The sequence below is a fragment of the Carettochelys insculpta genome, chromosome 3 (assembly GCF_033958435.1).
Source record: "Carettochelys insculpta isolate YL-2023 chromosome 3, ASM3395843v1, whole genome shotgun sequence".
Lineage (NCBI taxonomy): Eukaryota > Metazoa > Chordata > Testudines > Carettochelyidae > Carettochelys > Carettochelys insculpta.
This window is the reverse complement of record NC_134139.1, coordinates 114990132-115014406: the sequence shown is the minus strand read 5'-3', so window position 1 is coordinate 115014406 and position 24275 is coordinate 114990132. Positions and strand designations below refer to the sequence as shown.

The following is a 24275-nucleotide window of genomic DNA, read 5'->3' as shown; positions in this document are numbered from 1 at the left end:
CCGATGCAGTTCGGGAAGCCCAGGTCCTGGAAGCTGGCGATGGTGTTGTCCACATCCCCCAGGAGGACGACACTATGGAGCAGCATCACATTGATGGCCCTGACAACCTGCAGAGGGGAAAGGGGGAACACGTGCTCTAGTGCGGGTATGGCAGCCGTCGCCCCCCACCTCGGGCCCATTCTGCCCCCTTCCTGTCCAGCCCCTGGCTTGTGCAGCCCCTGCCTCCTCCCGTCCAGCCCCTGCCCCATCTGGCCCCTTGCAGTGGAGGGTTCCCCTTGCCCCCATCCCCCCAACCACCCAGCCCCACCTTACCTCCATAAGTACTGGCCCGACGGTGGCCTTGCCCACCCTGAACTGCTGTCCCACAGAGCAATATGAGTCCAGATGGCCAGCTTCCAGATGGCAATTGCATCTGATTTCTCCAGGGTGAGGGCTGGCTGCATGCAATGTGTCATGGTGTTGGAGTGCGGGGGTGAGCCAGTGGCAGATCTCCTGAAAGGTCTGCCTCGACATGCAGAAGTTCCACAGCCACCTTTCCTCACCCCACTCCCCCAACACCACGCGTTCCCACCAGTCAGTACTTGTTGGGGTGGGTCCAGAGGCGTTGGGGCACCCGGGGGGGGGGTGCCCTGGTGGGGGGAGGCCTGTGGTCACGGGGGGACTTTGCAACCACCCGATGAGCTCGGGTGCAGCTGCAGCGTGGGTGCACAGCACTGCCAGCAGGGCGTCCATGATGAGGGCGTCCTCCTGTAGGAGCTGTCGCTTGGCCTCCATGGTGGGCATGAGTGGGCTCTGCCGGGCTGGGACAGGCTGGGCAGCACTCGGCTCGTGCGGAGGGGAGGGCGGAGGGAGGAGCCCTTTAAAGGAGGCAGCTGGCTGCGGTCCTGGAAGGGCTTGTCAGCCATGGGACCCCATCTGTGGCATTTCCTGCCTCCCTTCTTCCGAAAGAGAGCTTGGAGCTGTGTGGATGCTCTCTTTCGAAAGACCTTGACAGCACTTCGAAAGAGCAGATTGGAATGCCGATCTGAAAAATGGTGGTGGGTGCTCTCTTTCAATGGCCGCTTTTTCGAAAGCTGAACTTCGATTTTTGCCCTTTTGAAAGGGTGATTACGTGTAGACACAGCTATACAGTTGGCGTTGCAATCAGAACTGCTGACAGGATTGCTGCCTCCTTGGCAAGATGAGGGCCACCAGTTCCAAAAGAGGAACTTGGGCTGGAGGCTAGCCTTCCCCAGCCCTTCAGTCCCCCTTGACCCAGGATGCCTGGGCTTCCAGTAGTGATTTAGAGGACCCATGACTTTGGCTTCTGCCATTGCCAAGGTAGCAGTGACAGCAGCAGCTGGGAGCACTGGGCCCTTTTCAAATCTGCCCCACCAACAACAACCCTGGTTACTGGGAAGAAGGGTAGCTACCTCAGTGGTTTGAGCCTTGACCTGCTACACCCACTGTCATGAGCTTAGCCCTTGAGAGGGCCATTTAGAGATCTGCGGCAAATTCATGGTAAAGCAATTTGTCAGGGATGGGGCTAAGAGTACAAGAGACTGGACTTGATGACCTCTGAAGGTCCCTTCAAGTTCTAGGAGATAGATATATATCTCCACACATTTTATTATTTCTTTATTTTTTTATTTTATAACATTGTAACAGACCTACTTGGTGACTCTGGAAAAATTTCAGTGTTCTGAGTAGAAAATGTCACAATGTATAATAGACTGATTGTAAATACCAAACAGATTAACAGGATTTCTCTGTTTAAAGAGCATATGTCTAGAATGTCATAGAAGGGGAATGCCAAACAAATTATATCTTTAATTCTTTCCTGTCATTTTCCTCTCAAAATTCCTAATCCCTGTCACCTCCCCCACTCTTCCACCTTGCTCTCCAAGCCTAGCAGGAGAAATGTTTTTACAAGAGTCACAATCAGCAGTCATGGGATAGCCTCCACTGACTACATTTAGCTGCCCTATTGTTGCTGGTGGGATAATTCTAGCTGTTTCCATCAGTATGTCATGTTGTAATTAATTTTTAACTCTGACTCCATCTGATGGCGCACTGAGTGGCTCCCAGCCCTTCTGCATTAAGTGTCGCTTAGATGAGAAATAGCACATTTTCATATATTTACATTTTCTTTGGTAGCCTTACAATCTAGTATCAATTTCACAAAGGGTGCATCTACACTAGCCGGCTACTTCAAAGTAGCTGGCACAACGTTGAAGTAGCGCACGTCGTATCTACATGCATCGTGCGCCATTTTGACGTTGAAATTGACATCAGGCGGCGAGACGTCAAAATCGCTATTCCTATCTGAAGATGGGAATAGCTCCCTACTTCAACGATGAACGTTGAAATAGGTCGTATGTAGACCATCTGCATCCCACTACTTCAAAATAGCGGGGTCCTCCATGGCAGCAATCAGCTGAGAGGGTGAGACATGCTGTCCAGCCCCTGGGGGGCTCTATGATCACTGAGTGCAGCAGCCCTTAAAGCACTATGCACCTGGATTTCCTGTGGCAGGAAGCTGAGAGCATGCAGGCAGCAGCACACACGTGTGCTAGCCCTGCATGCTTTCCAGAAGCCCCAAACCACCCACCCAGCACCCCTGGTATCCAGCCAGCCCCCAGAGCGCCCCCACGGCTTCCCCCCAGGGGGACCCAGGACCTCCCAGCAGCCAAACAGGGGGCCAAAAAGCAGTGGGGCCCCTCCTGGTTGGAGGCCGAGCTTCGAGACCTGCTGGGGCTCTGGGGTGAGGAAGAGCTGCTCCACGTGATAGGGAGCAAATAGCAGAACACGGAAGAGTTCCCCTGACTGGCTGAGGGCTTAGCTGCCCGGGGTCACCCTGCCCACACTCTGGATCATGTCCACAGCAAGGTGAAGGAGTTGCAGCAGGGTTACGCCCAGGCCTGAGACTCAGCCAGTCGGTCTGGGGCCGCCCCCACCACTTGCCCGTATTACAGGGAGGTCAGGGCCATCATGGGATACCAGGACACCTCCTCCCTCCAGGCCACACTGGATACCGCAGCCGAGGAGTCCTAGCAGGCCTCAGAGCCAGAGGCCAGCCCAGAGGCCAGCCCCACACCCTGGGGCCCACCCAAGGAGCCAGCCCTTGGGATGGTGTAGGAGGGGCCCAGCAGTCGGTGGGGGCTCCTCATAGACCTCTCCTCCTGGAGCACCAGCCAGGCGTTCACCCATCGGGGTTTCCCTGACTGCATCAGTGGACGGCCAGGTACATACCCCACAGGGCACACACCCCCAGGCCATGGGGAGGGGGCACAAGACACAACCAGGGGCCCCACACACCCCCAGCGGACCCTGACCCACCACTGCCCAGCCACAGCACAGTCCCAGGACAGTGGCATGGCAATCAGTGCCTGTCAGCACCCACACCCATGGACAGCACTGTGTCCTAACCCCCGGGGGTAGGGGAACCATGCAATGGGGCCACCCAACAGCGACACCACACCCACCGACAGGGGACAGAGACCCAGCACCCAAGGGAGGGTGGGGGGACATGGGCCATGGGCCAGGGCACTGTACTAACAGCCTTCCCCTCCCTCTCTCTCCCTCTCCGCAGCTGCACCATCCAAGGCCCCAGGCAGCCAGGCACCCTCTGTGGTCCCTGAGAGCCCGCCGGAGGTCAGGCACCGCCATCGCCCAGCGACACCACAGAGGCCGGGATGGGCACACCACCGCTAGACTCGGGGATGGCCCCCATGGATCCCCAGCCCCTGGCGGCTCTCCGGCAGCAGGTGGCGGTGGCCGAGGAGAGGCTGCAGTTTGACTGCGAGGAGTCCACCTGGCACTGGGCGGCGTGGAAGGAGTTCGTGGTTGTCTTCTGGATATAGCTGGGTCACTCCGGGAGGCTGTCGCACGGCTCCCACCGCCCACTGCCCCTCTGCCGCCTTCCATGCTGCTCCACACGATGCCCCCCCACCTCACCTTCCTCGCTCGCTGCCCCGCCTGCCTCCCTGCCTGCCAACCCAGCTGCCACCCTGGCTGCCAGCCCCCCAAGTCTGGAGCCCACTGGGGCTGAAGACTGGCCAGTGGAGGCATCCCGGCTGTACCTACCAGTCCTTGCAGCCCCCAGTCTGCTGTGCCAGGGACCGCAGACAAGGGGCGGGCCCACAACCAATACCCACTGGGGGTTGCACCCCTCTATCCCCACCCCAGATTGATGGGCCGATGGCAAAGCCATCCACTGGCCCCCCCATTTGTATATAGTTGTCCCCCCATTTGTGTATTGGCTCCAGTTTTTGTTGCGCACATACCAGACAGTTCTACCAGATTCAATACCAGATTGGCTGAGCTGTAAGCAGAGGGAGGAGCTCTCAGGGAGGCCGAGCACTTAAAGCCCGCTAGTAAGCGACCAGGAAGCTTTGCGACCGGGTGCTTGCGACCAAGGTGAGGGCTAACAGGAGGGAGTTTTGAGAGGGGAGTTTAGAGGGGGAGCTTGGAGGGAGCCAGTGACTTCTATTGCCCTTAAACTTAAATCCTTTATAACAACCTCTATCTGAAACATTTAATTAAACCCTCATATATAATTAGAGTAGGAAACGGAGGCAGAAGCCCAGCAGCAGAGTGGGAGCTATCCTGTCTATTGTGTCGAGTGCAGTATGTATGACTACCTACCCTGTGGGCGGGTGGCGTATGTGTGCGCTCGATGCAAGGAGCTCCTGGCCCTCAGAGACCGAGTGCATGCTTTGGAGGCCAGGGTGGCTGAACTGGAGGAGCTAAGGAAGGCAGAGGTGTTTGCTGATGAGACTTTCCGGGACATAGTAGGGCTGTCCCACCTCCAATCTGACAGTCCTGATGCTGTTACGGAGGAAGAAAGGCTCAGGGAAGGAGAGCAGTCAATGGGAGCAGAGGGAAACCATCCCATAGTTGGGACCCTCCTTCCAGAGGGTGCTATGGTATCCTCTCGCGCCAAGGATATTTCTCCGGGGGAGGGAGCACCAGCTGTTAGGAAGAAGCAGGTTTTAGCAGTGGGGGATTCGATCATTAGAAATATAGATAGTTGGGTTTGTGATGACCGGGAGAACCGTATGGTGACTTGCCTGCCTGGTGCGAAGGTTGCGGATCTCTCGAGGCATCTAGACAGACTTATGGGCAGTGCTGGGGAGGAGCCGGTGGTCGTGGTACATGTCGGTACCAATGACATAGGGAAGGGTAGAAGAGATGTTCTGGAGGCCAAATTTAGGTTACTAGGAAAGAGACTGAAATCCAGAACATCTATGGTGGCATTCTCTGAAATGCTTCCAGTTCCACGTGCAGGGCCAGATAGACAGGCAGAACTTCAGAGTCTCAATGCGTGGATGAGATGATGGTGTAGGGAAGAGGGGTTTAGATTTATTAGGAAATGGGGACACTTTTGGGGTAGGGGGAGCCTATACAGGAATGATCGGCTCCACCTAAATCAAGGTGGATCCAGACTGCTGGCATTAAACATTAAAAAGGTCGTAGAGCAGTTTTTAAACTAAGAGGTGGGGGAAAGCCGATTGGTGCGGGGGAGCACGTGGATCGGACGGAGACTTCTCTTACACGAGGCTCCATAGATAGGGATGCCCTAGAAGTTAGTCAGATAGAGAACGTGGGAAATAATATATGGGCAAGATCAGATGTGAAACAATCGCATATAAAAAAATCCAAGGCGTCTGTGAAAGGCGGACATATAAATAGTGGTAGTTTTTTAAAGTGTTTTTACACAAATGCTAGGAGTCTGTCTAATAAGATGGGTGAACTGGAGTACCTCATATCAAAGGAGGAAGTTGACATAATAGGCATCACAGAAACATGGTGGAATGAGGACAATCAGTGGGACACTATCATACCGGGATATAAATTATATCGGAAAGACAGAACAGGTCATGCGGGTGGCGGAGTGGTACTATATGTGAAGGATAATATAGAATCAAATGAAACAAAAATCCTAAAGGAACCAAAATGTTCCATAGAATAATTATGGATAACAATTCATTCCTCTAATATGAATACGGCATTAGGAATATATTACCGACCACCTAACCAGGACAGTGATAGTGATGCTGAAATGTTAAGGGAGATTAAAGAGGCTACCACAATAAAAAACACAGTAATAATAGGAGATTTCAATTATCCCCATATTGATTGGGTACATGTCACCTCAGGACGGGATTCAGAGATTAAATTTCTTGATGCCTTAAATGACTGCTTCTTGGAGCAGCTAGTACAGGAACCCACAAGGGGAGAATCAATTCTCGATCTAGTCCTGACTGGAACGCAGGATCTGGTCCAAGAGGTAACTGTTACTGGACCGCTTGGAAATAGTGACCACAATATAATAACTTTTAATATTCCTGTGTTGGGAAGAACACCGCAATGGTCAAACACTCTGGCATTTAATTTCAAAAAGGGGAATTACACTAAAATGAGGAAGCTAGTTAAACAGAAACTAAAAGGTAGAGTAACTAAACTAAAATCCCTGGAAGCTGCATGGAAACTGTTTAAAGACACCATACTAGAGGCCCAACTTAAATGTATACCCCAAATAAAAAAACACAGTAAGAGACCTAACAAAGAACCACCATGGCTTAACAGCCATGTTAAAAAGGCAGTGAGAGAGAAAAGGGCAGCTTTTAAAAAATGGAAGTCAAATCCTAGTGAGGAAAATAGGAAGGAACACAAACACTCCCAAATTAAGTGTCATAACGTAGTAAGAAAAGCCAAAAAAGATTTTGAGGAACAGATAGCCAAAAATCAAAAAATGATAGTAAAATGTTTTTTAAATATATTAGAAGCAGGAAGCCCGCTAAAGAAGCAGTGAGGCCCTTGGACGATAAAGATATAAAAGGAGCGATCAAGGAAGACAGTGCCATTGCGGAGCGATTAAATGATTTCTTTGCTTCAGTCTTCACGGCTGAGGATGTTACAGAGGTTCCTAAATCTGAGCCAGCCTTTTTAGGTGACAAATCTGAGGAACTCTCCCAGATTGAAGTGACATTAGAGGAGGTTTTGGAGTTAATTGATAAGCTGAATAGTAACAAGTCTCCAGGACCAGACGGTATTCACCCAAGGGTTCTGAAAGAACTCAAATGTGAAGTTGCGGAGTTATTAACAGTGGTTTGTAACCTATCCTTTAAATCCGCTTCGGTACCCAATGACTGGAAGACGGCCAATATAACGCCAATATATAAAAAAGGCTCCAGAGGAGACCCTGGCAATTATAGACCGATAAGTTTAACATCAGTACCAGGCAAATTAGTAGAAACAATAGTAAAGAATAAAATTGCAAGGCACGTAGAAGAGCATGAATTGTTGGGCAAAAATCAGCATGGTTTCTGCAGAGGGAAGTCGTGTCTAACTAATCTATTAGAATTCTTTGAAGGGGTTAATAAACATGCAGACAAGGAGCACCCAGTGGACATAATATACCTAGATTTCCAGAAAGCCTTTGACACGGTCCCACACCAAAGGCTTTTATGTAAATTAGGCGGTCATGGGATAGGAGGAAAGATCCTTTCATGCATCGGGAATTGGTTAAAAGACAGAAAACAAAGGGTTGGAATAAATGGTAAATTTTCACAATGGAGGAGGGTAACTAGTGGTGTTCCCCAGGGGTCAGTCCTGGGACCGATCCTGTTCAACTTGTTCATCAATGATCTAGAAAATGGGGTAAGCAGTGAGGTGGCAAAGTTTGCAGATGACACCAAGTTGTTCAGGACAGTCAAAACCAAAAGGGATTGTGAAGAACTACAGAAAGATCTCAGCAAACTGAGTGATTGGGCAGCAAAATGACAAATGAAATTTAATGTGGGTAAGTGTAAGGTAATGCACATTGGAAAAAATAACCCAAATTACACGTACAACATGATGGGGTCAAATTTAGCTACGACAGATCAGGAAAGGGATCTTGGAGTTATAGTGGATAGTTCTCTGAAGACATCCACGCAGTGTGCAGCGGCAGTTAGTAAAGCAAATAGGATGTTAGGAATTATTAAAAAAGGGATAGATAATAAGACAAAAGATATCATACTTCCCCTATATAAAACTATGGTACGCCCACATCTTGAGTACTGTGTGCAGATGTGGTCTCCTCACCTCAAAAAAGATATATTGGCATTAGAAAAGGTACAGAAAAGGGCGACTAAGATGATTAGGGGTTTGGAACGGGTCCCATATGGGGAGAGGCTAGAGAGACTGGGACTTTTCAGTCTGGAAAAGAGGCGATTGAGGGGTGATATGATAGAGGTATATAAAATCATGAATGGTGTGGAGAAAGTGAACATAGAAAAATTATTTACCTTTTCCCATACTACAAGAGCTAGGGGACACCAAATGAAATTGATGGGTAGTAGGTTCAAAAGTAATAAAAGGAAATTTTTTTTCACACAGCGCACAGTCAACCTGTGGAACTCCTTGCCCGAGGAGGCTGTGAAGGTCAGGACTCTATTAGGGTTTAAAAAAGAGCTCGATAAATTTTTGCAGGTTAGGTCCATAAATGGCTATTAGCCAGGGGTAAAGTATGGTGCCCTGGCCTTCAGTACAAGGGCAGGAGATGGATGGCAGGAGATAAATCACTTGATCATTGTCTTCTGTTCTCCTTTTCTGGGGCACCTGGCATTGGCCACTGTCGGCAGACGGGATACTGGGCTGGATGGACCTTTGGTCTGACCCAGTATGGCCATTCTTATGTTCTCATGTTCTTAATAATCAACAGTTTTATTTTCCAAAGAACCTGAGACGTGTGCTTGTTGGGAGGATAGTGTGCAGGTGTTGGGGTCAGTGTGCGGGTGGTGGGGGCAGTGTGCGGGAGGCCCACCAGGGATGGCCAGGGAGGTGCTCAGGGGTCCCCCTCATCAAAATGGGCCCGCAGGACCTCATGGACCCATACCCCCTCACGGTGGGCCTGGCAACTGGGTGTGGCAGCAGGTTGGGGGAAGCCCGTGACAGCGCCGACTGCCTACCCCTGAACAAAGGCCTCCCCCTTGTTCTCAGCAATGTTGTGGAGCGTGCAGCACACCACACCCATAACCTGGGGGATGTTCTGGAGGCCAAAGTCCAGGCGGGTGAGGAGGCACTGCCACTGGCCCTTCAGGCGACCCAAGGACCTCTCTACCACCTGGCAAGCGTGGTTCAGTCGGGCACTGTAGTGCTCCTTGCTGGTGGTGAGGTGGCCAGTGTACAGGCGCATGAGCCAGGGCTGGAGGCAGTAGGCCGCATCCGCAAGAAGGCAGAGGGACACGGTGGTGTCCCCCAGAGTGATCACCCTCTGGGGGATGTAGGTCCCCATCTTCAGCTGGCGGCACAGACCCGAGTTCCGGAAAATGCGGGAGTCATGTGTGCAGCCGGGCCACCACACGTACACATCCTGGAAGCGGCCCCGGCTGTCCACCATGGCCTGAAGGACCATGGAAGGGTAGCCCCTGCGGTTTATGTATCCTCCCCTGCTGTGGTCCAGAGCGCGGATGGGGATGTGGGTCCTGTGGCTGCATGCCCGGGCCTCCTTACCTCCATGACGAAGGCCCCGACCGTGGCCTTTCCCACTCCAAACTGGTGTCCCACGGAGCAGTAGCTGTCTGGAGTGGCCAGCTTCCAGACAGCTATTGTGACCCTCTTCTCAATGGGGGGGCGCGCTGCATCCAAGTGTCCTGGTGCCTCAGTGTGGGGGTGAGCCACTGGCAGAGCTCCAGGAAGGTCTGCCGGCAAATGCAGAAGTTCCATAGCCACATGTCATCGTCCCACTCCCCCATGACCAGCTGCTCTCACCACTCAGAGCTGGTGGGATAGCTCCAGAGGTGACAGTGCACCCGGTGGTGGAGGAAGAGGGGAACCCGGTGGTCAGGGGTATCCCCCTCTGCCCCCAGGGAGGGCTCCTCTGCCAGGAGCTGCTGGGCGGCCTCCCATGCAGCACCTAGCAGGGTGCTTGCTCCCTGGGTGACAATCTGGAAGGCTTCCAGCTGCTGCTGGGGGATACATGGCTAGAACTCTGCAGACCTCGTTCTGTGCAGGCTGGGTGTGTCTTGGAGGGGCTCTTTAAAGGAGCGGCTTGGTGTTGCCCTGGAAGGGCTAGTCCAGCCTGTGACCCCGTCCATGGGCTTTCTGGGCCCCTTATTTTGACAGGGGGTGCTTGTGCGTGTGGACACTCTGCTTTTCCTTCCGGGGTGGCTCCTTTCAATGTTCTCTGTCACTACTTCGACATTGAACATCGACGGCACCAGCCCCAGATGATGTCTGGGCGACACGCATCAAAGTAGCCTATTTTGATGTTGTTACTTGAAATAGGCTACTTCAACGTAGTGTCCTCGTGTAGACGTAGCCAACATACATTTGATATAAGCATAGTGGACTGTCACCTGTATTTTCAAATAATCAATAAAAGACTAAGAACATACTTAATGTCCCTTAATGCTGTGTCCAACACACTAGCCACTAGTCACATGTGGCTATTTGGCCGATTCAGTGTGGCTAGTTGGCTTGAACAATAAATAAACTTACAGAATAATGTGGCTAGGTGACTATAGCAGTAGCCACTATAGTGATTGGATACCATGGCCTTAATAGTTACATTTTGGTTCTCTAAAATTACATATTTTGATTGTGAATTTTTGAAGCCGTAAATTGCTTTCTCCATGGTTATATGCAGAAGGCTACACGGGCCTTCCTTTTCTGGATACTGTTGATTATTTTTTTATTTCAATTTGCCTCCATGTTTAGTTTCAGTCTGGTTTTCCAGGCTAACCTAGCTCCTAGCTTCACTTTTAAGAATATGGCTGCAAGAAAGATGCTTATTATAATTAATAGTCTCTTGAAGCGTTCAGGATATTGTCATTTAGGTTGTGGTAAGGGGGAAACAGGTGTCATATAATTATTGGCTTTCATTATGTGGAAAGAACTAGGTTAAAGTTGGCATGTGAGGAATTAATGGCAAAGTACGTTGAGTTCATTAATTGTAACTTTGAAATACAGGTTGAACCTCTCTAGTCCAGAAACATCCATGGTTTGGCATGGTTTAAGCTAGTCAGGTGTACACTTATCATGGGCATGAGCAAGTATCCTGTGGTCCCATAAATGTGGGTTATAGCCAGTCCTGGCTCTTAGTGTTCTGTGCTGTTATTTAGCTCTAATTCACTCCAAATGTCTTCTAAGTGCTCAGCACAGTGAATAGTCTCAGAGGGGTAGGTAGTTGTTTTAGTCTGTAGCTTCAAAAAAAAAGGCAGTTCTGTAGAACCTGGAATCAGATGAAGTGGGTCTTACCCATGAAAGCTCATTATCTAATAAACAAAATTTTTAGCCTTTAAGGTGCTACAGGACTGCTTGTTTTTGTTTTTTCTAAGCACTCAGTAAACAGTGGAAGTGTTGGTTATGCTGGTAGACAATATTAACTTCTATGGTTCAGCAAATTCTCTGGTTCAGCACCGGTCAGGCCCTCAGTGTGCCAGGCTAGAGAGGTTCATCCTGTAGCCTTTCTCAAATTCATCTGAATTATTTTTGTTTTAGAACCCTCCAGCACAGACTTGCAACCAAATTGTCAGCTTGCACCCAACACAGCAAAACAAGCAATCATCACTAACATAATCCCTTTAAGATTTGCGCTGATTACACAAAGCTTCCATCCATTAACTTTTTGGAAATGATTGTGCCAGAGGGGCATGGCATTGGCCTAAAGAATTAAAATCTGTCCAATGTAGATGGCTTTGGGAACAGGAGTTTGCCATGTTCAAAACAGGAAGATTTTTTCTGTTTGTACATGCTTTGGGATAGATTATAGTTTACTGTGCAAAACTGTAGTTTTTAGTTCCCATTATGAAAACTTTATCTTAGCAGATGATAACAGTATGAAAATGTAAATTTGAAATCAAGGCTCAAATAACTCAGGAGAAAGTTTAATACAAATGAAAAAGACATATCGACGATGAAATACCATTTTTATTTTAAATATAAATTTGACATTTTAAATCAGTGGTGGACAATCTGCACAAGTAGCCAGATGGGGCTCCATCTGCAGTACGTTACCCTGGCCACCACCCTCCCTATGTGCCTCTCACATGCTGGGGCACTGGAGCTTCAGACTTCCTAGGCTTCCTCCTCCCTCCCAGCACTTTCAGAGGAGCTGCAAATCACTTGATTTGTGCTCCATCCTCACTCCTCCCCCTCACTCCTGGAGCTGGAATGCCATGAATTCTTCCTCCCCTTTTTAACAACCTTTTAGCTACTTGAACGCTGCTATCATATACACTCTGAGGCTATGTCCACACTACAGAGATCTTTCAAAAGAAGCCCTTCTGGAAGATCTCCTCCGACAGAACATCTTTCAAAAGAGAGAGGCAGTCCAGTAGCACTTTAAAGACTAACAAAATAATTTATTAGGTGGTCGGCTTTCGTGGGACAGACCCACTTCTTCAGACCACAAAAGCTCACCACCTAATAAATTATTTTGTTAGTCTTTACAGTGCTACCAGACTAACTTTCTGTTTTGCTAGAATATAGACTAATATGGTTATCTCTCTGTCACTATCTTTCAAAAGAGTGCGTCCACACAACAAATGTGGATCAAAAGACTCACCTGCCCTTTCAAAAGAGAGTGTCCACACAGCCCGCACTCTTTCAAAAGAATGGGCCAGGGGTCAAAAAATCAGGTTACATGAGGACTGCTCTTTCGAAAGAAGGGCCCTGTGGAGAGTTAACGTGTTTTCTTTTGAAAGAACCTTTTAAAAAAAGCCATTCTTCCTGAAATGGGAGTAAAAGAACACTTTCTAAAGCAGCACCACATTCTTTCAATTTATTTTCGAAAGAACGCTTTTTGTGTATAGACGTACTGCAGATCTTTTGAAAGAACTCCCTTCTTTCAAAAAATCTTTCAAAAGAATTTGCTAGTGTAGACACAGCCTCCGCCTTCTCTTTTCTAGACTAAACAAACCCTTTTTTTTTCATTCTTCTCTCGTTGGTCATGTTTTCTAGACTTTAAATCATTTGTGTTGTTTTTCTGTGAATGTTCCTTAATTTGTCCACATCTTTCTTGAAATGTGGCACCCAGAACTGGACACAGTAACCCAACTGAGGCCTAATCAGCACAGAGTAGAGCTGAAAAATTACTTCTTGAGTCTTGCTTACAACAATCTTGTTAATAGATCCCAGAATGCTTTTTGCTTTTTTTATAAGTGTTAAACTGTTGATTCATTTTTAGCCTGTGTTTTACTATGATTCCTCTAGATCTCTTTCTGCAGTACTTTTTCCTGGATCATTGCTTCCCATTTTTATGTGTGAAAGTGATAGTTCCTTCCCAAATGGACTACCTTGCATTTATCTTTACAGAATTTTATCCTGTTTATCTCAGACTATTTCTCCAGTTTGTCCAGATTGTAGGGTGAAAATTCCTCAGGCAGGCCACAGTTTGTGCTAAAGACCCCCTATTTGATACTTAAAGTCTAGATTAGGCCTATAATAAAGAAACCCAGCTAGCATGAGTGGAAAGATACTTCGCTGGGCCCCTTTTCCCTTATCTCTCTCACAAGACCCAGAGAAGGACATCCCAGCTCAGGCAGAAAGGGCCTTGAAGTCTGAAGGAACAGCTGTCTCAGCACCTACATTCCAAGGAGAGGCCCTGCATGTGAAAACCAATTGTTAATGCTGTATGCTGTTAATATCTTGTGCTTTAAATCTTCTAGATATACCGCTCCCAGATGCACCAGTGTGGAAGCATCACCACATCCTCTATCCTATCTTGACATGAACTGGTCATTGTGTATCTCTTGTTTAACATGTAGAGGAAACCACCTGTACTAGAGATAAGATGTTCTGCAAGCTATGGGTGAGGATACTCTGTAACCTTTTCAGATTATTCACTAACAGTGCTCATTTCATCTTGCTGCTAGAACCTATCCAGGCGTGGGTGACACCAATGTCATAGTTTCCCCCGCCCATCAACAATGTATACAATCAATTGTAATCTATTGTCTGGCAGTGCTTCACTGAGTCCGGATGGGCAAAGTGGCACTCCACTAGCACTGTGTGTAATAAGCCTTCCTGCTTGCTTCATACACAATGTCCAGACTTTGTTGCAACAATATCATTTTGAATTATAATCCTCTAAAGCACTTGAAACCCCTCTCATCTTGGTATCGCATTCAAACTTTATAAGCATACTCCCTATGCCATTATCTAACTTGTTGATGAAGGTATTGAACAAAACTGGTCCCAAAACTGATCCTTGCAGAACCCCACTTGTTATTCCCTACCAGTATGATGGTGAGCCACTGATAACCACACTCCGGGAATAGTTATCCAGCAAGTTATGCACCTACCTTATAGTAGCGCCATCTATGTTGTATTTCTTTAGTTTATTTATAAAAAAAGTCATGTGAGACTATCAAATACTTTACTAAAGTCTAGGTATATCACATCTATTGCTTCCCCTTTATCCATAAGGCTTCACTTATTACAGAAAGCTATCAGGTTGGTCTAAAATGGTTTGTTTTACACAAACTCCATGCTATTACATATCTCCTTATTATATTCCAAAGGTTTGCAAATGGATTCCTTAATTATTTGATCCATTATATTTTTGGGCACAGAAGTTAAGTTGACTGGTCTGTATTTCCTAGGTTGTCCTTATTTCCCTTTTTGTAGATGGGCACTATGTTTGCCCTTTTCCAGTCTTCTGGAAGCTCTTCCATCTTCCATAATTTTTCAAAGGTGATAGCTAATGGTTCAGATACCTCCTCAATCAGCTCACTGAGTATTCTAGGATGCATTTCATCAGGCCCTGTGACTTCAACACATCCACATTTCCAATTAAATATTAACTCATTTTTATTCCTACATTAATTTCTGAACCATTTTCTCCAGCATTCACTATGCTATGCATCTAGTCATCACCACCCCTCTTGGTGCGAACCGAAACAAAAAAGTCATTGAGCACCTCTTCCATTTCCTCATTTTCTGTTCTTGTTTTTCCTTCTTCATTGAGTAGTGGGCCTACCCTGTCCTTGGTCTTCTTCTTATTTCTAATATATTTGTAAATGATTTTCTTGTAACTTTTGATGTTTCTAGTTAGTTTGAGCTCATTTTGTGCCTTTGCTTTTCTAATTTTGCCTCTGCTTATTTTTCCTATTGGTTTATATTCATCCTTTATTAATTGATTTAGCTTCTACTTTTTTTGTAGGACTCCTTTTTGATTTCTCGGATCATCCCTGGATAAGCCAAGGCGGTCTCTTTCCATACTTCCTATCTTTCCCATGCAGTGGAATAGTTTGCTCTTGTGCCCTTCGTAATTTCCATTTGAAAAACTGCCAAGTCTTCAATTGTTTTTCCTCTTAGACTTAGTTCCCATGGGATCTTACCAATCAGCTCCAGGAGTCTGCTAAAGTCTGCCTTCTTGAAATCCATTGTATTCACTTTGCAGTTCTCATTCTTCCCTTTCCTTAAAATCATGAATGCCATCATTTCATTATGACGTTCACCCCAGCTGCCTTCCACTTTCAAATTCACAACCAATTCCTTCTTATTTGTGAAAATAAAATCTAGATCAGCCTTCTCTCCCTGAAGTGTTCTCCACTTTCTGAAATAAAAAAATTGTCTTCAATACTTTCCAAGAACTTGTTTGATAATCGTTGCCCTGCTGTTTTACTTTCCCAGAAGGTGGCTGGATAGTTGAAGTCCCCACCGTCATCACCAAATTTTGTGCTTTGGATGATTTTGTTAGTTGTTTAATGCAAGCCTCATCCACCTTTTCTTCCTGGTTAGGTGGTCCATAGTAGACCCTTACCAAGACATCATCCTTGGTTTTTTACCCCTTTTATCCTTATTCAGAGTCTCTCAACAAGTCTAGTTCTGTCTCAACCTCATTCCAAATGTATATATTTAGCATAGAAGGCAACACCTCCTTCATTTTTCCCTATCATTCCTTAACTAGCTATATCCTTCTGTACCAATATTCCTGTTATGTATATTATCCCACCAAATCTTTGTGATACCATGTCATAGTTGTGTTTATTTACTAGCATTTCACGTTCTTCCTTATTCTCCGTACTTCTCACATTAGTTAGTATACAGACAACTAAGATATAAGTTTGATTTTGCCCCCCAGGTCTGTCTTGTCTCTTCTTTACTCCTGCTATTACAGCCCATATTTCCTATCCAATTTCTGTCCCATCTCCCAGGTCTCTGTGTTTACGACTCACCTGTGGGTGTTGGTCACCTGCCCTGCTGACCCTAGTTTAATGTCTTCCTCACTAGATTAGCCAATCTGTGTCCAAATACTCTCTTCCCCTTTCTCCATAGGTGGACCATATTTCTGCTTAGCAGTCTTTTTTTCCTGGAATTACATCCTGTGATCAAGGAAGCCAAAGCTCCACTGATGACACCCTCTCCCCAGCCAGGTATTACTATGTGTACAGGAGCTTAATTTAAAATTTGCTTTAAATATTTCATTAGTTTATTGCTGAAGATTATAAAATTACATCTCTTAGAAAACCCTTGCATAGATATTTAGATGCGCAATCTGAGTCTTCAGCTTTAGCCTTAAATGCTTGTATCTTCATAATGTTTAAAATTTTTTTCAGAAGATCAGCCATACCTAAAATACACATTTTAATGTCTATGTCGCTTGAACCTCTCTAATCTGGCACTCCATACTCTAGCAAAATCTGTTGTCTGACATGATTTTAATTAGGCAAATATCTACATATCACTGGTGTGGCTGAGTTTCCCATGGTCCCATAAAGTTTGGTTACAGCCATCGAGCCCGGTTCTCAGTGTTCTATGCAGTTTTCTAGCTCTAATTTACTTCTAAATGTCTTCTAAGACCCCAGTAAACAGCAGAAGTGCTGGTAATGCTGCCAGACAATATGGGTCTCCTGGGGTTTGACAAATTCACTGATTCAGCACCCTGGTCTCCAGGGTGCTGGACTAGAGAGGTTCAACCTGTAGTGCAAAAACTTGCTTCCAAGATCTTCTTGTTCTGTTTATCCATCCCTATTCTCCTTTCACCTCTCTGTTGAAGAGAGCCCTTAAAGGGACAACATTCCTTTTCTTCCAGATAACTGGACAAACAATCTTCCTTCTTTCTTTGAACATTTGATTAACTAGTGTGTGCATGTCTAGTCTTCACAACATGCTCCATTTTCTTTATAAAGAAATTTTAGAAGCATGTTTTTCCCAAATGTCATTTACTACATTTGGGATCAGGGATTTAGCTGGAATGGCTAAGCAGACAGTAGAGGGAGACATTGGGAAGGGGCCTAGGTAGAGTATGGATGGAGCCGCTGGCTAGTGAGCTTGCCTCCCAAAGCAGCAGCTTCACTCACTACCTGTAGTTAGAGACATCCATGGTCAGGTTGCCTGGCTACAGGGATAGGAGATAAGAGCAGTGCTGGCACAGGCGATGTGGCCTTTCCTAACCATGCTGATTGTAATGGGATTCCCTCTCAAATGTCCCTGTTGCAGTCCCCTGCTAACTTAGTCTCTAGGTCTTACAGCCTTTTCTCCCAAGTCAATCTCCCCTCGTTAAGGACACAGCGGGAGGATGATCACAAGGCTGATAAGTAGATAAAGGCTCAAACAAATCCTCGATTCGGAATCCCAACTGACAATGTAACTGAAATAATCTAAGAGAGAAGAAAAACATAGTCAGAGGAAAGAGGTGTGGGGACTCTGGGGGCAGGCGGGGAGCGGAGGAGGCTTGTGTCACCAGTCGTGTGCCCTGCCTTGGCCCAGCCCCCCACCCAAGCCCCACCCATGCCCCTCCCACCCTTGCTCTGCCCATGCCGCACCTCTTATTGCAGATGTGCCACACATCTTGCTTGTGAGTAGATAGGTGGAAGGCTGACACTGGGGAGGGGTGACCCTGTAAACCTCACACACCACCTGTGCAAACAGTCAAGCAAACACTCCCCCCAAAGTTAGTACTTACACCTTGTTGATTCAGCAAGGAGATCTCCGTCTCTCCCTTTCAAGCACCCACCCTTTGCAGTCCCCTATACATTTATTGCCCGTTTTAAATAGGTAACATCTTCATCTCATCCTTTAACAAAAGATGTTGGAACAATAAATTCCATCACCTCATCCACTTTGTCTCTTCATTAGTTCCCATCCCTCCTTCTAATTGCCAAAATGTTATTGTACCCTTTTACAACAGACACCACCCATTGCTGATTTCACCAGAAGGCAAACTACAGCATGGAGGCAGCTCGCCAGTACTGACATTACAGCACCCTGGTTTGTTAGAGAAAATAATGTCTAACTCTAAACAACTAAAAGACACCTCAATCTCCAGTGGCAGTGAAATTAGTGTAAAAGAAGAGAGGATAAAAATGCTGTCTCCATCTCAAGTAGTAACAGAGAGGTAGCCCTGTTTAATCTGTAGTCTAACAAAACAAACCAGCAGTCATGTAGCATTTTACAGACTAACAAAATGATTGAGTCTCAGTGATACTCACTTCCTCAGATATACAGAATTTCTGGTCCAGACAGTTATATAGCACAGAGGCCCAAAAAATTGCAATAAAAACTGACATATCAACCCCCTCCCTTCACTCTTTAAAGTGCTACTGGACTGTTCTTTTTGTTTTGCTAGTCTACACATTAGCACGGCTTTCTCTCTGTTTCACTTCTATGTATTTGAGTAGTCAGTTTTTATTGCAGTTTGTTTTGGATCTTTGTGCTATATAACTGGGTGTGGACCAAAAATGCTATAGCTCTGAGGAAGTAGAGCTCTCCCACTAAAACTCATCACCTAATCAATCATTTTGTTACTCTGTAAAGGGCTACATGACTGCTGGCTTGTTTTGCATCTTAAGTTGCAACTACACTGGTGTTGACACCAGACAAAACAGCAGCCCAGAGATAGAGTACAGGTAGTGCTCACTGCAAGGCAGAAGTACAAGGCCACAACCAGGGTAAAGCAATTGCTCCGCATTCGCTCCCGATCGAGAAACACAGGACCGCAAGTTCCCGCTCAGCGCCTTGTCTCTCACGTGCACAACGCTCATGTCCCCCACCCTAACAGAGGCGCTCGGCGATTGGCTGGGGCGGCTCCTTATTTACATGGCATCTGAGGGTGAGGCTCCGCCCTCCCACTGCGAGTGGCGAGGATTCTCTGCGCTGTTCCGCCTGCCCACCAATAGGAACGCTGGGCTGACGCTATTACACGTGCGGGCGCTGCACGTGGGTCCGTTATGTAAAGAGCGTGCGCCCAGTAGGGTGTGGGCGGAGGTTACGGGTGCACGCAGGCGCGCGAGGTTCGCAGTTCCGCGAGGGGTCGGCGCGCATGCGCTGAGGCGGCCGGCCTGGCCCAGCGAGAGGTTGCGCGACAATGAAGCAGCAGCCGGCGGCGGCGAGCGCGGGGGTCCCGGCTTTCTTGAGCAAACTGTGGGCGCTGCTGGGGGAGGCGCCCAGCAATCAGCTCATCACTTGGAGCCAGGTACCCCTCCCCTGCACGAGGCGTGGGTCGCTGCCCCCCCACACGCAGTGTGGAGCTGGGGAGGGGGTCCCGAGTGGCCGCGGGGATGAGGCGCTGGGGGGGCTCCCCCCGCCCAGTTTTGAGGCCAGAGGGAGTTGCTCTGTTCCCTTCCTCTCCCCAGGGCCGAGTCCATCCCCGCTCCCCCCAGTATAGGGGCCTGCGCCGTGAGGCGCCGGCGCGGCCTAGGGGCGGAGCAGGAGCCCGGCACCTCCTGCTCGGCGGGCCCGTTTCGTTCCCGTCGCTGCCCTAGAAACTCCATGTGTTGCCGCCCCCACCCCCACCCCACGGCAGCAGCTCCCGGCCCCTGGGGTGTGGGTTTCTTGTTCGGAAGCTTCCCGCTTTCTGGGAGGCCTACACGTCGGGGGCGCGAGTGCCGGGGCACAGCTGTAGTCTGGAGGGGACTTGGTGCTCGTTTACACTAGTCCCTTCCATCGAAGGGGACATGTAAACGAGGCTGAGTGGTGAATACCAATGAGATGCTGCGTTGCATATGCAGCACCTTATTAGCATAATTCCGGTCAGGTGAACTTCGAAGTTACTAACTTCAGAGGAGTGGTAAGCTGTGTAGATACAGGCACTTTGAAATACCCGTGCAGCTCTGAAGTGCCAGTGGCCACGCTGCTTGCCACCACTTCCAAGTTAGCAATTTCACATGGTGGGAAGTAAGCTAATAAGGCACTGCATATGCAGCGCAGCACGCTATTGCTATTCTCTGATTGGCCTGTTTACGTGCCCCTTTGCAGGAGGGAGCTAGTGTAGATGAGCCCTTGGTTTCTTAAAATGTCTTTGGTAGACTGTCAGTTAGGCCTTAACTTTCCAGATTTGTATGTTGATCACTGTATTGCTATGTACTAATTCATTTTTTTTCTTTGTTAATATGGTTGCCAAGGGTGAGAAGACAGGAGAAGAGATTGCCTAAGCAAATTTACTGAGTACTTTGAGGGATCATTACACCACCTCTAGAATCAGTGTTTTTTTCCTTAGCCTGACAAGGATTCAGGAATTTATTAGGTGATGAGTTTTTGTGGGATAGACCCACTTTTTCAGTTGATGGTTTCTTACAATGTCTGGAAAAAGTGGGTCTTTCCCACGAAAGCTTATCCCCTAATCAATTATTTTGTTAGTCGTTAAAGTGCTACTGGACTGCTTTTTTGTTTTGAGAGTATATAGACTAACACCACTATGTTTCTGTTACTTTCTGGTTTCTGACAGTAATTGCAAATTTAGAAGAAACAAAAACCAAACAAAAAAACCTTCCTGAGTGTGTTTGATAAACAGTGAACATGCAAAAGTCCAAAAATGAATGTTTCTTGAATGAAAATGAATCCAGTGCGCCCCCCACCTTCTGGAAAATAAGTGCCACAACTACTGCCTCCTACCCCACAGCCCCAAACCACTACTAGGCTTTAATACCCTTCCCCCTGCCTGACCCCCTAAAGGGAGGTCCCAACCTGCTGCACCCTTAACCCCCTGCTCCCTACCCCTGAGGCCCCAGGCCATCACAACCTTAACCCCCTACCCAAGGCTCCCAACTGCCACCAGTCTCAAACCCCCTCCCCCCTGTGGCCAGGCTTTAACCCCCTGCCCCAGCCTGCCTCAGACTTTAACACTCCCACACGCATGTTCCATGACCAGGATTTAACAGCCCCCGCCCCCTCCAAGCCCCCACCTTCACTGCAGCTTTTAACCTCTTCCCCATCGCCAGATTTTAGCCTTCCACAGCTTTAAAGCTCCCCCCCCAACCCGCTACAGCCTTTAACTTTGCAATCCAGGATTCGCTTACCTTTCAGAAGAGGCTCCCCATGCTCATTTGCCTGCTGCCATGTTCTCTTCTGTGTGGCTCCCTCTGGCTCCTCCACATGCTGTTGCCCCTGCTTCACTGTGAGAGAAGGGCTCAAGTTCATTTGTTTAAAGGCTGGTGCTGGCTGCTAAACCAATTTAAATTGAGTCCTGCTCCTTCATTAGCAGGCAGGGAGCTGGAAGCAGAGCTGCGAGTGGCTGCTCAAAGAGCTGCATATGGCTCAGAGCTGCCCAGCTGCCCTTTAAAAATGGCAGCCCTAGGGAAAAGGGTGACAGAACACAGTTCCACTGCAGTCCGCTGGGAGAAAAGCCTTGCTCAGATCTGAACAGCAAACAGTGTGATCTCAAAATGTTGGATAACTCCTCCAGCATTCTGCAGAGAGAGAGAGTGAGTTCAGGACTGAAAGTCAGGAAGACAGTGGAATAAATATGTAAAGTGTGAGGAAATAAAATTTGTAAAAAGGTTTTCCATCCTTCAGTAAATGTGTCACAATATAAGTTGTACGCATGCTATTCTTAAAATTGGGGTTACTAAAAATTTGGTTTGTTACTAAGGACCGTTTCATATTCACATGCATTATGGCTCTTGAATTCCTTTCTAATTTTTTTAACCAAATTGGAAAACAAGAATGGCTGTTATTTTGGTTGCCAGCTCCTGTCCTAGCTCTTCCACAGGTAAAACATAAGGGAGTCAACTCTACTAACTTGGAAAATGGTCTTTGTGTGTGATAACTAAAAATAGTTCCTCTGTGATAGGAGGGGGAACCAAAAGGACCTGTAATTAAAAATGTTATGTGAGGATGGTACTTCCCTTTAATTAAAGCAGTACCTTTCAAACTGTAGTTTGGGATCCCAAGGTGGGTTGTGTCCCTATTTAAATGGGGTTGTCGGGCTGTGGTTAAACTTCCTTAAAGCCCAGAGTTGAAGTCAAAGCTGGAGCCTCCTACCCCAGATGACCAGGCTCAGGGTTTGGTCCCCTGGCCTGGGGCAGCAGTGCATAGGCTTCAGTCACTTATCCCGGGGTTGCATAGTAATTTTTGTTGTGGGAAGGGGATCATGGTGTAATTAAGCTCCTGTATGAAAGGAGTGTTAAGGGATTAGCAAGTACTCTTAGTTCTCAAGTTCTCTTACATCTTGCCAGTCCTAGCACTGTGACTCTTTCAGCCAGTTCTTCAGATGTTACCATGTTGTGTGTGATTGGTATTTTACTTATTTTAAAAACAGGATAATCTGTTTTCAGTGGGAATAAATTGGGACAGATAAATTAATAGCATGAGCAAACTAGTGATGAAAGGGAAAGCAGAGGAGAAGGTGTTCAAAAATGCTCTTGGCTGGTTAGCAGCTGCTCAAGACTGAATTTGTCATGGCTAGTTCTCTAAAGACATCTGCTCTGCGTGCAGCAGCTGAAAAGCTAGCTGTGTCAGGAACTATTCTGAGAAAAATAGAGAAGGCAGAAAATATTATAATGCTACTACATAAATGTGTAATTCTCCGATACCTTGAATATTGCATGCACTAATTGCCTAACCTCAAAAAAGGTATGTTAAAATTGAAAACATACAGAGAGGGGCAACCAAATGAGTATAGGTATGAGAAGATTAAAATGACTGAGACCATTCAGTTTAGGAAAAAATGATTAAGGTGGGGATGTAATTGAGTGGCATCAAGAAAATAATTGGAGAAATGTTAATTACCTCTTCCCAACTGGGATCACTCAATAACATAATATAGGGATGTGCTGCTTCACACAACTTTGTAGTCCGTTTGTGGAACTCGTTGCTGAAGACCAAAGGTATAACTGTCCAAAAAGGAATTGAGTGAGTTAATGGAGAATAGGTCCTTCAATGGCTATTGTACGTGATGGTTATAGCGGACACAACCCTGTACTATGTTTATCTCCAGAACTCTGGCTGCTAGAAGCTTAGACTTAATGACAGGATGCCTTGCCTTATCTGATTTGTTAATTTCTCCCCCTCCCTGCTGTGCCTCCCACCCCCAAGCACTGGCTTATCTGGTGCTGGCCAGGGTCAGAAGACCGGGTGCTACTGGGATAAACCTGATAATTGGTCTGACCCAGTAGATCATTGTTTCTTTCTCTTGTGCTCTAATATAATTGATACGCCTTTCTCCATGTTAAAGGATGGAGCAACAGCTATGTTGTGTTCACCAAATTTCTTTCAACGGTGGATCATAAAGTTAAGTAATTGCTGTTATCCCCTCCTGTGGACTTAACATCCAGTGCAGGAATGGCAGCTATACACTGGTATGTTCCCTGATGAAGTGTCAGAAGGTCTTCTATTGCTCAGGCTGCCAAGCTAATAAGACCTGTCTCTTGGCCTGGTTGCGCTGCTGAAAGGCCTGCAGAATTTTCTTCAGGTCATCTCACTGCTTTGCAAGCTGCTGTACCATTCCTTGCATACTCAGGTTGCCACTCCCTGACAGTGGCTTCAGATCCTGGGTGAGACTCCCATATGTGATGGGGTGTATGTCATGCCTGCTGGATTCAGCCCTGTGGGTCAACTCCTTAAAGGTTCAAGATTCTTCAGTTGGTGCATGACCTGTGCATTGTGTTCATTTACCACTACCAGTTTCCTGCTATTTATATGGCTTGGCCTGACCAGCAAGACTGGTAGGCTCCTTCCTCCCCCGACTCAGATATGTCTTCCTTGATCTCTGACCCACTTCTTCCCTTTTAACATCTGCTAATGAAGCTAGCAGGGGCAGTTGCAGTAGGTCCTGGCAAACACTGTCTGTGCAGCCCCAGTCTGTTCCCCCTGTTTGCAGTGGGATGGCAGGAACTAATATTTCATAGCAGTGCTGTGCCATATGTTCCTTCCTGGGCTACCTGCCATTGATGTGCCTGTCCCCCGTGAATTTATATAGTTCTTTTTTGAATGCCATTGATGTCTTGTCCTTCACAACATTCTCTGGTAAAGAGTTCCATAGATTATTGTATGAAGAAACTTAATTTTATTTTTAACCTATTGCCTGTTAATTTGAGTTGGTGAGCCTTCCTTCTTACGAGACGGAATAAATAAGACTTGTT

The 24275-nt window shown here is 47.1% G+C and overlaps 1 protein-coding gene across 1 annotated transcript in view; it reads left to right on the top strand.

The window, feature by feature from the left end:
• The first annotated feature begins 19226 nt into the window (after window positions 1-19226).
• HSF2 (heat shock transcription factor 2) overlaps window positions 19227-24275 on the top strand; it is a 34884-nt gene continuing 29835 nt past the window's right edge. The window contains exon 1 of the mRNA XM_074990649.1: window positions 19227-19390. Coding sequence (XP_074846750.1) covers window positions 19283-19390 — 108 coding nt within the window. The 5' untranslated portion in view covers window positions 19227-19282. The remainder of the gene's footprint in view (window positions 19391-24275) is intronic.